The 17,764-nt window shown below is 38.9% G+C and overlaps 1 protein-coding gene across 5 annotated transcripts in view; it reads right to left on the bottom strand.

Moving 5' to 3' along the window:
- Nucleotides 1–17,764, bottom strand: part of KAT6A (lysine acetyltransferase 6A) — a 107,943-nt gene that overhangs the window by 31,296 nt on the left and 58,883 nt on the right. For 4 of the 5 annotated variants that reach the window (XM_047771797.1, XM_047771798.1, XM_047771799.1 and 1 more), the window contains 3 exons: nucleotides 15,656–15,791; nucleotides 13,316–13,632; nucleotides 10,107–10,225 (listed from right to left, as the gene is read on the bottom strand). In XM_047771797.1, the coding sequence (XP_047627753.1) occupies nucleotides 10,107–10,225; nucleotides 13,316–13,632; nucleotides 15,656–15,791 (572 nt within the window). The remainder of the gene's footprint in view (nucleotides 1–10,106; nucleotides 10,226–13,315; nucleotides 13,633–15,655; nucleotides 15,792–17,764) is intronic. The other variant, XM_047771800.1, reaches the window with a different exon arrangement.

Raw genomic sequence — 17,764 nt, 5'->3', positions numbered from 1 at the left:
AAGAACAATATTAAAAAAATATAACAAAACAAGTAACGGAGTCTTCAATTAACTTTATAGTGCCCCAATTCATTAGTGGTTTTTTTCACAGATTTGACCAAAAGAAAAAATACTCTTGTTAGTCACATATTTTTATCCCTTTTTAATCTACCTTCTGCTTATAATGAAAGTAATCTCTATGCATCTAATCTTGCAATGACCTGAATTACAGTATCTTTTTTAAAAAGAAAGGATTATTTATTTGTTTGTTTACAGGCTGCACCCAAAGAGTCCCCAGGCCAGGGATGGAACCCATGCCACAGAAACAACCTGAGCCACAGCAATGACAACAGTGGATCCTTAACCTGCTGAGCCACCAAGGAACTCTGGAATTACATTATCTTAAAAAAAGGAGTAATCTGTAAAGCCTTTATGACTTCCACATAAGCAGTTCAAATATAAGCCACTGTTAATGACTACAACATCAGGTTTTAAAACCTTAAATTCAAGGGAATTTGATTTGCTCTGCACCAATACAGCAAGAGACTCATGAATATGCATACATGTATACAGGAACACCTCAGAGATGCTGTGGACTCAGCTCCGGTCCACAGCAAAAAGGGAATATTGCAACAAAGCTGGTCACATGAATTTTTCGGTTTCCCAAGTGCATATAAATGTTACGTTTATACTATAGCCTATTAAGTGTGCAGTAGCATTATGACTTTAAAAAAATGCACATACCTTAATTTAAAAATACTTTATTTCTAAAAAATGCTAAGCATCGTCTGAGGCTTCAGCAAGTCCCAGAGTAGTATCAAAGACCACAGATCACCATAACAAATAATGCAAAAGTTTGAACTACTGCAAAAAATTACCAAAATGCAACAGAAAGACATGAACAAATGCTGTTGGAAAAATGGTGCTGATGAACTTACTCAACTCAGAGTAAAAATAAATACAATTATCTGTGAAGCATAATAAAGTGAAGTACAATAAAACAATGTTTGCCCATGGGGGTGTTATGTATAGGACATATACCATATAAGCATGTATATTTATCATGGATATTCTATAAACATCAACTGACTTTTTTTAAGAAGGATGTCAGAGGTTTTTTTTTATTCACTGTTTTTATATAAATTCATTTAAGGATGAAGCCTCTTCACTACAACTCATTTGAGAACTCTCCCTAGTCTTTCTAACCATTCCCTTTTATAAAAGGCCAAGGGACTGATCTCAGGTTTCATGCTGGAGCACAGCCAGGAGAAACCTCACCCTCCCTTAGACACCTCAAAACAAAAGCCAAACATCTATTAGTTGGATAAACTGTTTTGACACCAAGGAGCACTGAGGCTCTTCCGAAGGCAAAAATCAAAAAGAAAACCACAAGATAGGATTAAAATAAGATTTTTCTGTTTCTCAAAACCAAAAGAGGACTTTGCAAAAGAGTCTAAGCACACTGTTCTTTTGGCTAACATTTCAGAATCAAGTATTCCAATTCATAAAGTAGTGTCTTTTAGTATGTCTTCACAGGTCAAAAATAACAAGAACAGTAGTACAGAGTATCAGAATAAACAATAGAAGAAACCAATCTAACTTTCTGAGCTGAGACCACATAGGAAGCAGAGAAGCTGAGAGCACACACCTGCTGTGGCACCGCCTGTTGTTTGAGAGCTTTCCCATCCACTGCCTGGCGCTCTTCCAGGTGGATGCCCGACGTGAAAGTGGACATCCAGCTCCAGTACAATTGTTTGCACATCACCGCAACCAAGACAGTCTGTGTAACTCTAGACCCACGGCAGACCTCTCCTGCCTTCACTCACCCTGGCTCTTCCACACTGTGAAATTCGCACACCCACCTGTCACCACCACCTCCAGTTCCCTTGTGAAAGAAAGCCTCTGAGCCAGTGTGCTTCCGTTCACTGAGGTTTAGAAGTTAACAAAGGCTCTGCGCCTTGAGAAAGGAACAGCTGCATCTACACCACACTAAATTAACCCAGTCTTGGCCAAAATCAATTTGTCAAATCAGAATTACAAGGTTATCTTTGCTAAGTCATTTTATTTTTATGTTTCACTCAAAATTTCATCAAACAGGCAACTCTCCAAATGTGCAGCTATCTAATACAATCAAGAGCACAAATTATTATTTTTTAAACTTTTAACTCAGGTTCTACTACTCTGTGCCCTGCTTCTCATTTGAAAATGCCAAATCTTTAAAAGGTAACACATGTTCTGGGCCAGAATGGACATTTTAATCCAAGAAAGTAAGGGAGGTACTACATGCACTAGTAATTGGGCTAAACCAAAAAGTAACCTCACTTACTTATTTTGGCCATGCCGCAGCATGCAGAAATTCCTGGGCCAGGGATCAAACCCGTACCACAGTAGTGACAACCCTGGATCCTTAACCCACTGAGCCACCAGGGAATTCCCAAAAGGTGACTTTAAATACACCTATTCTAGATAATGAAATTTTAATCACCAGGAGTTTATGAGAAAAGATTGTTAATTGCTCTTCTGAAAAACCTCCACTTCTGTTAAATGACTTATTTAATTTTAGTTTCCAATATACAGAGATCACTCTTGCATAGAGAGATCCCAAGTCCAGATCAGATACAAAACAGAAATTACAACTGATGTACCCTGCCCGACCTTTGTTTTCTATTCTCCATGGGAAATGACATTCTGAGGCAGGAGTGGAGGGTAGGACCGTACCCTTATTATCAGTATGAGAATGTGAAATGTGGGAAGAAGCCATGTTTTTGTTAGAACACGTTCCTATAAAAACTAATAAAAATTAATTCTATTAATTAGGGATTAAAAGTTACATGATGAAAGAGACATGTAAGAATGAGTTCACATGTTGCAAATGTAAGAAACATGAACTTTTTAAGGAGAGTCAGCATATATAGAGTTTGCAGACTCAGCATCTTACACTGTGAACTCAGGTAATCCCCACAATCAATGTGTGTGTGGGGAGATGGGGGTAACAAGGCTCAGAGAAGTTAAGAGACAGATGCAAGGAACTCCCACTCCCACTGTGGTGCAGTGGGTTAAGGAACCAATGGCAGCAGCTAAGGTCGCTGTGGAGATGTGGGTTCGATCCCCAGCCTGGCAGGGATCTGGTGTTGCCGCAGCTGTGGCATAGGCTGTAGCTGCAGCTCGGATTCAGTCTTGGCCTGGGAACTTCCATATGCTGTGGATGCAGTCATAATATTTAAAAAAATTTTAAACTGGAAAAAAAAGTGAAGCACAAAGACAGAACAAAACAGTACATGGTGAGATGTGACGTATAGGTACCTTCAACTAATTAATTTCTGAATTCCAAAAGTTTGTGTATAATTATTTTTGAACTGGAACTTAACTTTCCAAAGAAATGAAGCTACAAGTCCACAGTCTCTTATCCAAAGTCCTTGGAATACAATGTGCTCTGGAATTCTGAATTCTTCTCATTTTAGAAAAGTACTACAATACATGTGTGTGTCTTAAATCAACAGCCCCAGCAGGATTGGGGACAACACTCCATAATCAGGTACATCAATATTTCTTTAGCAAAGTGTACAAACATTCACATTAAATAACTAAGTTAAGTAATAAAGAATATATAGTGTCCTAAGTCAGTTCAGATCATGTTTTGCCAACAACTGAATAAGGGTAAATGAGACTTACTATAAAATGAGTTATAATTGTTTTTTCACTCTCCAAAGAAGTTATACATACCGATGGCCAATAAGCACAAGAAAGGATGCTCAACATCACTGATCATCAGGGAAATACAAATGTAAACCAAAATGAGATCACTTCACACTCATTACAATGGCTACTATAAAAAGCCAAACCAAAACACCAGAAAATAACAAGTGTTGGAGAGCATGTGGAGCAACTGGAACCCCTGAGTACTGCTGGTGAAAATGTAAAGTGGTATAGCCACTGTGGAAAACACTGTGGCAGTTCCTCTAAAAATTAAACACAGAATTATCATATAAATGAGCAATTCTACTTTTGGGTACAGAGCCAAAGGAATTGAAAGCTAGAACTCAAACAGTTATCTGTATACCCATGTTCATAACAACATTATTCACAATAGTCAGCAACCCAAGTGTCCAATGATGGATAAATGGATTAAAAAAAGACGTTGTCTAGGAGTTCCCATTGTGGCTCAGCAGGTTAAGAATCTGCCTAGTACCCATGCAGATGTGGGTTCGATCCCTGGCCTCGATCAGTGGGTTAAGGACCCAGCGTTGCCCCAAGCTTTGGTGTAGATCGCAGATTCTGCTAGGATCTGGCATTGCTGTGGCTGTGGCATAGACCGGCAGCTACAGCTCTGATTCAACCCCTAGCTTGGGAACCTCCATATGCTGAAGTTGGGACCATAAAAAGGAAAAAAAAAAATAAGACACAGTCTATGCAATGGAATATTATTTAGCCTTAAAAAGGAAGAAAATTCTAATACATGCTTACAACATGGATGAACCCTGAAGACATTACGTTAAGTAAAATAGGGCAGACACAGAAGGACGAGTGCACTTACTTCTGTAAGGTCTACCAAGAGTAGTTAAATTCACAGACTGAAAGTAGAATGGTGGTTGCCAGGGGATGGGGGAGGGAGAAATGGGGAGTTAGTGTGTAATGAGTACAGACTTTCAGTTCAGGAAGATGAAAAGGTTCTGGAGATGGATGATAGTGATGGTTGTATAACACTGTATATGTACTCAATGCCACTGAATTGCAGTCCTAAAAACAATTAAGATGATAAATTGTATGTTACATATATTATACCACAATAATTTTTTAAGTTTTCAGGACTCTGGATCTCAGAATTCTAGGTGTGACTATGCTATTTCCTGTCTCTTTGCCCCATGCCTTTTCCTTCTGCACTTCTCTGCTTTACCAGTAAATATTGATAAAATCTGGGATCCTGTCTTCAGCTCTTTCATTCTTTCCCTCCACAGGACTGATAACCCATGATCCTACCAGCTTTTCACTTTCCTGAGGCTTCCCTCTTCTCCTTATCCAGCTTAGCTTCAAGGTCTTTTACTGTACCTCGTCTCTGCATGTATCCTTAACTTTTTTTCTCATCTCCTGATTCAAAAAAATCCCAACTCTGGATAAATTCAATTCTCCAACACAATTTAAGTTATTATCTTCACATCTGAACATGGTTAGAGAAAAACACAACTGCGCTAACTAGTCTCAATTTATAACTCATAACCACTAACTTCAGTGACGCTTCTCTACTCCATTCATTCTTGCACTCTCCTAAAAGAGTATTTCATACTCTCTGCTGTCCCTCAAGCCTCCAGTACCTTGTACCCTGTCTTCATGTTCAGCAATGCCTTTGCTTTCTAAGAAGCAATCAAGAGAAAGTTTCTGTAGCTTTCCAGGCCACATCTGAATGTCCACCCCTGTGCCCAGAGACCCTGCCCAAGGCCAATGCCCCACTTCCTCTTACCTATTCAAAGACATAGTTCCAACAATTTTCCTTTCTTTTTTTGCATTATCAGGTTTCTCTTCACTAGATCATTCCTATTATCTTCCTATATTAAAAAAGTATACCTTCCTTTGCCTTTACATCTCCATCCAACTATCTCCTTCCTGCTCCCCTTCATTGGAAAATATCTCGAGAGTAGCCACACATTACTTCTATAACCAATTTCTCTTCTTCCATTCCTTCCTGACCCTGCTCCAATTATACCCTTCCTCATTATATAAACAGTTTCTCAAGATCACCCCCATGTTACTAAATATGATGATCTGGAGCTCCCTGGTGGCCTAACAACTAAGGATTTGGTTTTGTCACTGCTGTGGCTTACGTCCGATCCCCGGCCTGAGAACTTCCGCATGCCATGTAGCCCTCATCTCATTTGATCTTTCTTCATCTGGATCATTGAAAAAGCCCCTAAACTGCTTTCCCTGCTTCCATTCTTGCCTAATTCCAATCAAGAAGTGGTCAAGAAAAAATTTTTAATGCAAAACTGATCCTTGTAACAACAACAAAAAAAGCTGATCCTTCTATTTTCTTGCTAAAAATCATTCAACAGTTAAAGATGTGGTGTATGCACATGTACACATGTACATAAATATACACTCACTCTTTCCTACTCCCTCCCTGCCCCCTCTCTGGAATACTACTCAGCCATAAAAAAGAAAGAATTAATGCCATCTGCAGCAACACGGATAAACCTAGAGACTACCACACTAAAGTCAGACAAAGACAAACATTATATGCTATCACTTATATGTGGAATCTAAAAAAAAAAAAAAAGATACAAATGAACTTAAACAGACTCACAAACATAGAAAACTTATGTTACCAAAGGGGAAGAGGGTGAAGTATAACTAAGAAGTTTGAGATTAACAGATACATACTACTATATATAAAATAAACAACAAAGACCTGTACAGCAAAGGGAACTATATTCAATATCTTGTAATAAACCATAATGGAAAAGAATTAAAAAAAAATCATTCAATGATTTCCCACTAGAGGTACAATAAAAACCCAAATCCTAACTTACGTCCTCAGCCTATCCCTCCAGCTTCAGCTCCTGTGACTCTTTTAAGTCACCATACTCTAGTTATACTGGCCTTCTTTAAGCAGTCCCTCAAATTTACCAAGTTCTCCCATGCCTCAAGATGTTTACAGGCAGGGAGTTCCCTGGTGGCACAGTGGTTTAAGGATCCAGCATTGTCATTGCAGTGATCCAGTCACAGCTATGGCACAGGCCCAATCTCTGAACCAGGAACTTCCTCACGCCATGAGCATGGTAAAAAAGAAAAAAAAAAAAAAAGAAAAAAAATTTTTTTTTTAATTTAAAAAAGATATTTACGGGCAGCCCCCTAGATCTGGAATATTATTCTCAATAGCTCTTTGCCTTGTGGACTTTCTCCTTATCTTTCAGATTTCTGTATATATTATCACCACCTTAAAAGAGGAATCCCAGAAACCTGGACCAGGAAGTCCCTCCTATAATTGCTCACTACTTGCATATTTCCTTCCTATCACTTATCAGATTGTAATTAGATTTAATTGTCTGATTATTTACTATCTGTCTCACTAAACAGACTGAAGGCTTCATCAAGGCAGCATCCATGACCTGTTGTTCACTCTACAGCTCTAGTTCCACACCAGGCACATGAATTCTGAATGAATGAACCTTGTGGAGAAATATCACCATCATCAGAATTTTAATGCACTCCAAATAAGCAGACCAGAATTCAAATACCTAGCTGCCTATTTCCATGGTGCCATATACATACATGGACAATCACCGGAAGTAACACACAATTAGCCAGATCATTGTCAAAACAAATTTATATTGTCTCCACTGGGCCTCAGCAAGGCTCAGCACCCCTTTAACTCTCCCTAGTCATCCTTCTCTTCACACAACAATTATTCTAACTCCTGGCCCATTTCTCCCAGCAGAAAATTTCATTCAAACATCCATTTATTGAAAAAATATTTACTGGGCCTTTATTATAGTCCAAGTATAAAGCAGTGACCAAAAAGAAAGAACCTGTTCTCAAGGCACTTGTACTCCAGAATTGAATATTTACATTTCGGAAGTGATAAGTAGTAGGCAGGACAAGCAAGCAGGCAGGAGGGCACATACAGTGGGGATAAATGTTTGCTATTTCAGTTTGGGATCCGGAAGGCTTCTCTGGTAAGGTGACAGGAGCAGAGACCTAAATGGAGTGAGCAGTGAGCTGAGGAGACATCAGGACCAGAAGAAGGGCAACCCACACAGGGAGCAACAAGAGCAAAGCTCCAAGGCAGGAGTGTGCCAGATGTGTCTGGGGAAGAGAGGAAGGCCTGTGGCTGGAGTAGAGTGAACAAGGGCTGAGCAGGAGGACAGCAGCTGAGAAGGGAGGCAGGTACAGGGTCACAGTGGGTCAAGCAAGAGTGAAAGAGGTTATGTTTGAAAACATCTACTCTGGACCTGTATAAACAAACAATACAAACTAGAGAGTGGGGTGAGGGACAAGAGTGGAAGCAAGAAGATGAGTCTGGAAACAGTACAACAGCCCAAGCAAGAGATGATGGTGGCTTACACTAAGATGATTAGAAAATCCTCTAATTCCATCTAAAGCCACCAACAAAGTAATGGTTTCAGGCAAGAATCACCAGTGGATGCAACACCTAGTGAGTAAAAGTGGGATGAGAAATGTTCTATTTACATGATCTCAAAATGTGTCCTCACAAAATACTTAATTACAGAGGGCAAATGATTCTGCAGAGAAGAAACAAGGCAGAATACCTCCATAACCAAGTGATCAAAGTGAACTTCACGTGCCTCCTGGTATAATGCTCTGAGGACACATCACTACCGCAGACAGTCTATAAATGACCTGCACATGTCAAAAATGTCAAGGAGGAGTTCCCATTGGGACTTAGTGGTAACAAACTCGACTAGTATCCATGAGGACGCAGGTTCAATTCCTGGCCTTGCTCAGTGGGTTAATAAAGATCCGGTGCTGCTGTAGGTCTCAGATCTGGCTTGGCTGTGGCTGTGGTGTAGGCCGGCAGCTGTAGCTCTGATTCGACCCCTAGCCTTTGAACTTCCATATGCTGAAGTTGTGGTCCTAAAAAGAAAAAAAAATGTCGAGGACATGGAAGATAAAGACTGGAAGATAAAGACTGAGATACTGCTCCAGGTTAACAGGAGATGAAGGAGACATAAAAGCCAAAGAAAGATATGGTCCTAGACTGGACAGTGGACCAGGACAAGGTTTTTTTTTTTTTTTTTCCCCTTTTGCTTTAAAGAACATTAGTGGTGCAATTGGTGAAATTGGAATAAAATCTCCAGATTAGATAACATGCTTCATTGGTGTTAAATTCCTGATTTGATGGCTGGATCACGTAAGAGAATGTCCATGATTTTAGGAAATACAAAGAAGTAGAAGTAAAAAGCATTAGTATTATGTCTGCTTTGTCTTCAGGAAAAAAAAGTTCTTAAAAAGTGAAGAGCAAACTACTCTTTCCCTTGAATTCTCGCTAAATATGATGTAAATTTCTACTTCAGTACCTCTAATGCTTTGTTTTACTTATTGTCAGGTAAAAAAGAAGCAACTTGCCCCAAGTAGAAATTAGTAAACCACAGAGCAAGGCTTGAACCCAGACCCATCTCACTCAAAGCCAATACTTGGTTAAATAGTAAGATGGTAAAATGAGTAAATGCTGATTATTTATACTGCTGTTTCTGCTTTTCAAAAATATATAATAACCCACATAAACAACCTATTCACCAATGGGTCTCTTAATCCAAAGAGTTTCACCTGCACAACCGGCATCCCCAGCATCAGCCTTATGAATTCTTACTTTCAAGATAGAGAACTCAACTTGGCTCACATGTTAAGTTGGAAAAGAAGGAAAAGACAAAAGATAAACACAATCCAAAAGCAGATTATAAAGACCTACTCCTTCACTTTTCCCAAATTATCTCTTGCCATTATCTACTCTCTATGGTCCTCACATTGTCCCCTATTTTCAAATCTTCATACTTGTTCCTCCTGATTATATGGGACCCTTCCTTGTCATCCTGATAAAATTCCATATAGTAAGACCAAGACAAGTGGTATTTCCCCTCACTAAATCCTCCTCCAACCTTCCCAGGCAGAAGTACCTGCTTGTCTCCTACGATCCCCAAATTCCATGGATCCTATAATTCAACTTCCATATTAAGGAAATGATCTACTTACTAGTCTCTCCTAGGCTGTAGCTGGCATCTCTAGCATCTGGCACATAAGCAGGTTCTGTGTGTGTACATTTATATCTTGCTATGTGTGACTAAGAATTAAGGCAGAAGCATTTAATAAATATTTCTTGAATTAATGAATATATTGTCTGTTGGTTGGGTCAAATCCTAAACTCTTCTTTATATATAAGACAGGAAATAAATAAACTAGCTCATTTAACACTGGCAGCCAAAGCAAGGAACTTATCTCCAGTTATCATGGGTTTGAAAGGAACATCTTAACCAGCAGAACTATGTACATGCACAAATCACATCTATTTGCAGGTGAAATGGATAAATAAATCACTATTTCTGCTTTAACCATAATATAATCAACCTCTTTCTCATCCATGAACAGACTGTATGTCCAATCTGAATATTCAACTTTACCTGCAGTGCTTGTTCTTGAATATCACGAAATAACTCCATATCTTTCTCAGTCATGATTTCCTGGCTCCCAAAAAGCCGTTCCTCACTTTCTTGTTTGCCATCCCAGCCATCCTGATTGTCTGCACATTAAAAAAGGGCTCACATGTTATCAATACTACCTTTAGTTTAGTACATAAACTAGATGAAATTTTGAAAGTCTGAATTTTATTATGTAACAGAGAAGAGGATAACACTAAACTGATTCCTAGAAAGATACTAGTCAATAAAGAATATGTACATCTTATATCTGCCTTATAATGAAAACCCTGAATTGACCTTAAAGCTTCTTAAGAATATCACATACCTTTCATTGAAAGAGATATTTCAGTATATACATACATACATACAAAAGCAGAATAGGCAAAAGGTCTAGAGAATATGGTACCTATTTTGAAACAACATGAATATAAAACTTATTATGAGTTTAACATGTCAACATGCAAATATTGCTTTTTCATTCTGTGGTAGTATGGAAAAAGTTTATGTTTTATAGCAAGACATAATTTTCATCACTTTGGAACAAAACAGGGAAATTTTGCTCCCTTTAAAATTCTCAATGATTCTGCAATCTTAATAAGGCCAATGCATTCTTATCCCAGCAAACATATATATATATTTTTTAATCTTGTGTCTTCTTGGGGCCGCACCCACAGCATATGGAGGTTCCCAAGCTAGGGGTCTAATTGGAGCTGTAGCCACGGACCTACGCCACAGCCACAGCAACGTCACATCCAAGGTGTGTCTGTGACTTACACCACAGCTCATGGCAACACCAGATCCTTAACCCACTGATTAAGGCCAGGGATTGAACCCACAACCTCATGGTTCCTAGTCTGATTCATTTCCGCTGCGCCACGACAGAACTCCAAGAATATATATTTCAAATAGCGGTCTTAACTGATTGGAAGTACCCCCAACTCCCCTCACATTCTGGGTTCTTTTTGGGGTAGGGGTGGGGAGAGGCACACCCACAGCATGTGGAAGTTCCCAGGCCAGGGACTGAACCCGCACCACAGATATAACCCTGCACCACAGTTGTGGCAATACCAGATCCTTAACGGGCTGCACCACACAGGAACTTCCCCTGGGGACCCTTTTAAAGGATAAACTCCAAAACCTGAGGATCACAGATGATAATCCTCTGGGTAAGTATGAGAAATTGTAATAATCACCCACTAAATGATGTACCTCCCTCCAAAGGGCAAAGAACTGAGTGAAAGGAGTGTTGGAGGATTAAGTACATCATTATCTTTGCATTTGAGGATGACAGTGATGGTGGTCTCACTTCCTCTCTGTATGAATGTGGCTGAAAAAACCAATTGGTTGACTGTTCTTTTAAAATCAATTGCACATACAGTCATTCATTTAGTGTGAGAAGAAAAAGGACAATGTTCCTAAGCTGAAAAATATAAACATACTCTGATGATACTCTGTGCCTTTAATGCCCCCTAGTGCATGGCACAGAGGATGCAGGCACAGCCGAGCACAACATTCAGGAGCACTGTATCAGATGAGGCCGCCTGCTTCTTAGACTCCAATTCATAAAGAAAATGGCAGAGCCAATGACAGCGAAAGCTCACATGACTGCCTAAGCTCAACAATGCTTTTCCATATACTTTATACATTTGCTCTAATAATTTCTATTCCTAAAGTTCCAGTAGATTCTTCTAATAATCCATCTCCAATGAGATGGTTAATTCAAAAGTGTTTTTTATCAGCTGTATAGCAGAAATTGACACAACACAGTAAATCAACTACACTTAAAAAAAAAAAAAAGAAACGTCTTTTAGGAGTTCCCATTGTGGCTCAGTGGGAACTCAGTGTCTGTGAGGATGTGGGTTTGATTTGGTCTCGCTCAGTGGGTTAAGGATCTGGCATTGTCACAAGCTGAAGCACAGGTCACAAATGTGGCTCAGATCTGGTGTTGCGTGGCTGTGGCATATGAAATGAATGAAATTCCAATTTGACCCCTAGCCCAGGAATTTCCATATGCTGCAGGTGTGGCCCTAAAAAGAAAAAAAAAAAAGTCTTTTATTGGGATCTGCTTTATGAGAGTCTTTCCTTCTAAGTCCAACCTGAATGACCAGCATATTTTCTTAGATAAACATACTCAGAGTGGAGCTTAACTACAGTCTACATAGCTAATAAAGACATGGAAAGTACTCAAATGCTTAAAGAGTAATTAGCTGACTGCCATTCTGGTGAAAAGCCAATCAATACTGAATAAAAGGGGGCCTGACAAAGATGAGCATTTGTCTCTTCTGCATTGGACCAATTATTTATATAAGGAGAAATGAGAAAGTGGTGAATACAATCACCAATGGGACATTCAGGGGAAGGAAGTCAAAGTTAAGAAATTCTTATGCAGCACATGAGATACTACAGCTTTTGGCCCTTGTGATCCCAGAGTCCAACCTGTCTTTCTACTTCCCTCAGAGTCCTTTCTACTTTCTTCACATGCTTAGTCTCTCTCAACTCAATAGTGATGAGGCCAGCTCTAATTATGTGGACAGCTAATCAAAATTTTCTCCTCCAACATCAAGCATTAGTTACACTTTTACCTCTTTCCCACAGATGTTTTCTACTTTGAAAACTAGGGAACTTAGCCTAATACATAAGCAAAAGTTCTAAAGCTATGGCTCTTTCTTCCTCTTTTTAAGAATAATCCTTGAAAAATTACAACTCTATTTGCCAAGATTTGAAGTAGAAAAATCCATCACCTTATCATACTTGTATATAATTTTGGTCTTTTACTTATGCTTAGATCAACAGCATTTTATCTACCTACCAATACTCTAATTCCCTTTCAGGAATAAAGTAAGCACCATCATGTTCATCACATGCCTTATTCTGTAATTTATGAAAAATGAACTTATCCTTGGATTCAAGATTATACCCCAAATTTCTATAGGCAGATTCTTTGTGGTTCCACCAAAAAGCACCTTCTTTCACCTAAAACTTCTACTTGTCCATTGTCCAACTTCATCTCTAACCTCTAAATTCCTGCCATAGTTATCACCTGAGCGTTGCCTAAATACATACCTTTAACATGTTCTTATATTCCATAACCAATTGTTAATAATTAAATTTAATTCTACTCCAGATAACCAATGTTATTCCAAATAATACACTTGGGCACACTTTTTGTTTCTAAGTGAACGAACATTTACCTGTGGGCCAATCTGAGGTGCTTGGCTTTCTGCTGCCCTTTTTCCTGATTCTGTATTGCTCGGAGTAGTCTACCACTTCCCCTCGAGGCTTCCGCCCGTCAGGGGAAGGGGTAAAGAATTTGGTAAGGCCATCAATGAGCCCTTTGGTTTTCTTATTGAACTTCAAGGGGATACTGCCATCTCTGCAGAAGTCCAAGCCGTCTATTTGCTCTAGATAGCCTTCTTCTGAGGACGATGCTGACTGGCTGGAGAGAGTGATTTTACGTTTCCTACCCCTTCCAGGGCCTGTTCGAACTTTGCTGAAGGGACATTTTGACCTAAAGGATCAAACAGGGAAAAGGGTAACTATTAAAAAGAAATCTTCATAAGGTTTCTATTTAATATATAACACATAGTAAACAATGTACATTTTAAAAATTTATAGTGTTAAGAATATTCCATAAACTACAAATATTATATGATTGAGAAGTATTATATGATCCCATCTATTTCTGGGAAGTTTATTCATTTTATAGTGTTAAAATCTTAAGCCAGGAGTCAGAAGATATATTTGAATCACAATTTTGCCACTTACTAGCTGTACATCTTGGACAACTCACATTCTCTGTAAACAACAGTGTCTTCATCTGTAAAATGAGAATTATGCCAGGGGACAACTAAGATGCTTCCAAGTATGAAGTCCTGGGATCTCTGCAGCAACTCAGAGTATACTTTCACCTCTAAGCATAAGGACAGGTTACTCTCTGCAAGTCAGGAATCAAAAGATCTTTCTAGGAGTTCCCACTGTGGCACAGTAGGATAAGAATCCAACTGCAGCAGCTCAGGTCACTGCAGAGGCGTGGGTTTGATCCCCACCCTGGCACAGTGGGTTAAAGGATCTGGCATTGCCACAGCTGCAGCTCAGCATGGATTCAATCCCTAGCCAGGGACTTCCTTATACCGTGAGTGCAGCCATTTAAAAAAAGAAAAAGAGGAGTTCCTGTCGTGGCTCAGTGGAAACAAATCTGACTGGCATCCAAGAGGACGAAGATTCGATCCCTGGCCTCTCTCAGTGGGTTAAGGATCCGGCACTGCCGTGAGCTGTGGTGTAGGTTGCAGATTCGGCTCAGATCCAGCATTGCTGTGGCATAGGCAACAGCACCAATTCAACCCCAGCCTGGGAACCTCCATATGCCGTGGTACAGCCCTAAAAACAAACAAACAAACAAAAAAGAAAAGATCTTTTTATAGGAAAATTAAAGCTTGACTTAAGATTTAAAATATAAACTACAATACTGGTTCTGTGTATTTCAAGCTGCTAATGCCCACTCGGTTACAGTTATATCACCTTCAAGACAGTCTTAACTGTAAACAAGGTGGGTAAATTTTGTGAGAATACAGAGAGGTTTAAGACTCACAGACAAGGACAGCAGACTTATGGCTGCCAAGAGGGAAGGGGAGGGAGTGGGATGGACGGGGAGTTTGGGGTTAACAGATGCAAACTATTGCATCTGGAGTGGATCTGTACAGCACAGGGAACTATATCTAGTCACTTGTGATGGAACACAATGGAGGACAATGTGAGAAAAAGAATATATGTGTGACTAGATCACCCTGCTGTACAGCAAAAATTGATAGAACACTGTAAATCAACTGTAATAAAAAAATTAAAAAAAAAAAGAAGAGAGGTTTACAGACCTAAAGATAGTTTACATATCATCAAAGGTGAACTACTATAGAGATACTCCCTCAAAAAGAGAATCAGCTACTGAATCTTGGCCCACCTCCTCCAGATATACCCCAGTGTTCCAGTCCACAAGAGATAATTATACCCCTGATTTCTGCTAATAGATGAAAAATTCCCATTCTTTTACATCAGGACATAGAAATGGGACTTAGCTATGACCTCAATAGAAGAAACTATCCAGCAATTTGTACATCTAAACTCCTGAGACTACATCAAGAGAGGAATCCGTGAAATGCTTCATTAACATAATTTTTTCTTTGTTGTTTTTTTGGTAAAAGAAGCAATATAAGACAGTGGTTAAGAGCCAGACACATACTATAAAGTATGCAAGTTAATCACTATGCTGTAGGTCCCTCCTTTGAAAAATAAGAGTAACAACAGTACCTGCTTCACTGGGCTGCTGGGAGAATAAACGATTTAGTACACATAAAGCACTAAGAACAGTGAGGGCCTTGGCACTTTATTAACGGCTCAATAAGAGCGAGCCATTATTATTACATAAACATGCCATCTGTAACAACTGAATTTCTTTTCATACAGCAAACAAGTGAATCCTGCACTATGGAGAAGACCCTATCCTCTTCTCCCCTCACCTTGCCACAAGTACAACTTACACCGTGTTTTGTTTCTTTAACCTGTTTTTTGGACGTCCTATTGGATTAGCATAGCGCCGTTTTATCTGTGCCGCCTTCTTCTGTAGAAGTTTCCGTCCTTTTTTCCTAGGTCGACATATTTGACATATCCACATGCCTATAAAGAAAGAAAATTCCACATAAAAGCACAATAGACATAAATACATAGAAAGAGTTCAGATATTCTAAGCCAGAAGTTCTTAACCTCTTTCAGGTCAAGAACTCTCATTTGAAAATCTGGTAAGAGCCCCCCAGAAAAATAAATCCAAAAACATATACATACAAAATTCTACAAATAACTAGGAGAGATGCACAAATGTCCTGAAGGCCACACATGGGCTCATCCCCTGATTCTCACTTTACACACATATTGGCTTCTAATTACTATTCTGCAAGAAAAGAAGCCAGGGTCCCATAGAGTAATGACTCATTCCAGGATTGGAGCTGGGAAAATACAAGATAACTTGGAACATCTTGTGGTACCCGAAAATAGAGAAGTGCCCAAAAGATGATGAAAGCATGTTGAAAAGACACAGGCGCCAACTTGAAGGAGCCCCCAATATCTGAATCTGGGTCAATCCAAGCAAAAAAAAAAAAAGAAAGAAAGAAAAGAAAAAAGGGAATAATAACAGCAATGGACTATAACCCATAGAATAAAGATCCATGAGACCATAATGATATAAATAGCTGAATAAGTAAATAAATGGGAGAAAAAGATCACTCTTCCTTACAGCAGAACTCCACCGTTAGTAAAGTAAGAAGAAATGATAGAAACAGAAAAATCATCACTACACAAACAAACGCCACAGCAAAACATGGTGTGTGCATGAACCAACAACTGATGCTAATGGAGCAGCAAAGCAGAAAAAGCATAACTTTAGGGTGTCTGTGAAGATTCTCCACTATAATCAGGTGACCCAAGATAGCATCACAGGAATGAGACACACTGGTATCCTACACCCGTTAAATACACAACTTCACTTCTGTATTCTTGTCCAATGTCATAGCCTCATTCTAATCATGATAAAGCAAAAGACAAACCCACACTGAAGGAGTTTCTACAAAATACTTGAGCAGTATTCTTCAAAAGTGTCAAGGTCAGCAAAGACAAGGCCTGAGGAATTAACACTAGAAGAGAGTACAGAAATAGGACAACTAAATGTAATGTGATATCCTGGGCTGGATTCTGAGGACCAGAAATTCAAATAAGGTCTGTAGGTTAATCAGATCACATCGGTGTCCAGGTTTCAATAACTATAAGGTGTTAGCATCAGGGGAAGCCGAGTAAAGGGCACAATGAGAACTCTCTCTACTATTTTTACCACTTTTCTGTAAGTCTGAAACCACTTAAAAATAAACTGTTTCCTGCTTTAAGCAGCCATAGATCTTCATTTGTAGGCATTAAATACACAGGAATGAGGTCCTTCCTAAGAAAATCTTTATTATCTTGAAGGATTCTCAGGAGGCCTTTTGCCCAGATTTCAAGTAAATGTAAGAGGCAGGGAAAAGAGGGATACTTATTCTTCCAATACATACAAATGTAAGACTCTCCAGAAGGTAACAATCAATGTCACTCAAGTAAAATGTGGAAGTGGAATAACTTGATTTTTCCATCAATAGGAAAAATTTCTTCAAACTGACATTATCAAGTATCTCATAAGCATTTTACTTAAGAAACCTATAAATTACAAAACCAGAGTTGAAAATGGAATTTATGAGACAAAGCAGGGTAGACTAACTAGATCTTTTTTAAAAAACTCTTTGCATATGATAAAATGGAAACTTATCATCTTATCTAAGTTATCAGCACATGATTCTATACCAACTAAATACCTCACAAGGAACAGGAGTTAAAACAGTAGAATAACATTACTAAGCTGTACTCTTGATTTGGGCACTATTTGTTTGCAATTATAACTTTTTTAGGTTTTCAATAAACCAGAGGCTCTAATAGTTTTAGGCCCCTCAAAAGTGAAGAGCTGTGATATTATCAATAGGACCTAATACAGCTTCACTTCTTCCTTTCAAAAAATAGAGATATTAGAGTTCCCATCATGGCTCAGTGGTTAATGAACCCAACTAGTAACCATG

This window comes from Phacochoerus africanus, chromosome 3, assembly GCF_016906955.1.
Source record: "Phacochoerus africanus isolate WHEZ1 chromosome 3, ROS_Pafr_v1, whole genome shotgun sequence".
Classification (NCBI taxonomy): domain Eukaryota; kingdom Metazoa; phylum Chordata; class Mammalia; order Artiodactyla; family Suidae; genus Phacochoerus; species Phacochoerus africanus.
Note: the sequence above shows the minus strand (reverse complement) of the source record. Positions and strands in the feature narration are given on the sequence as shown.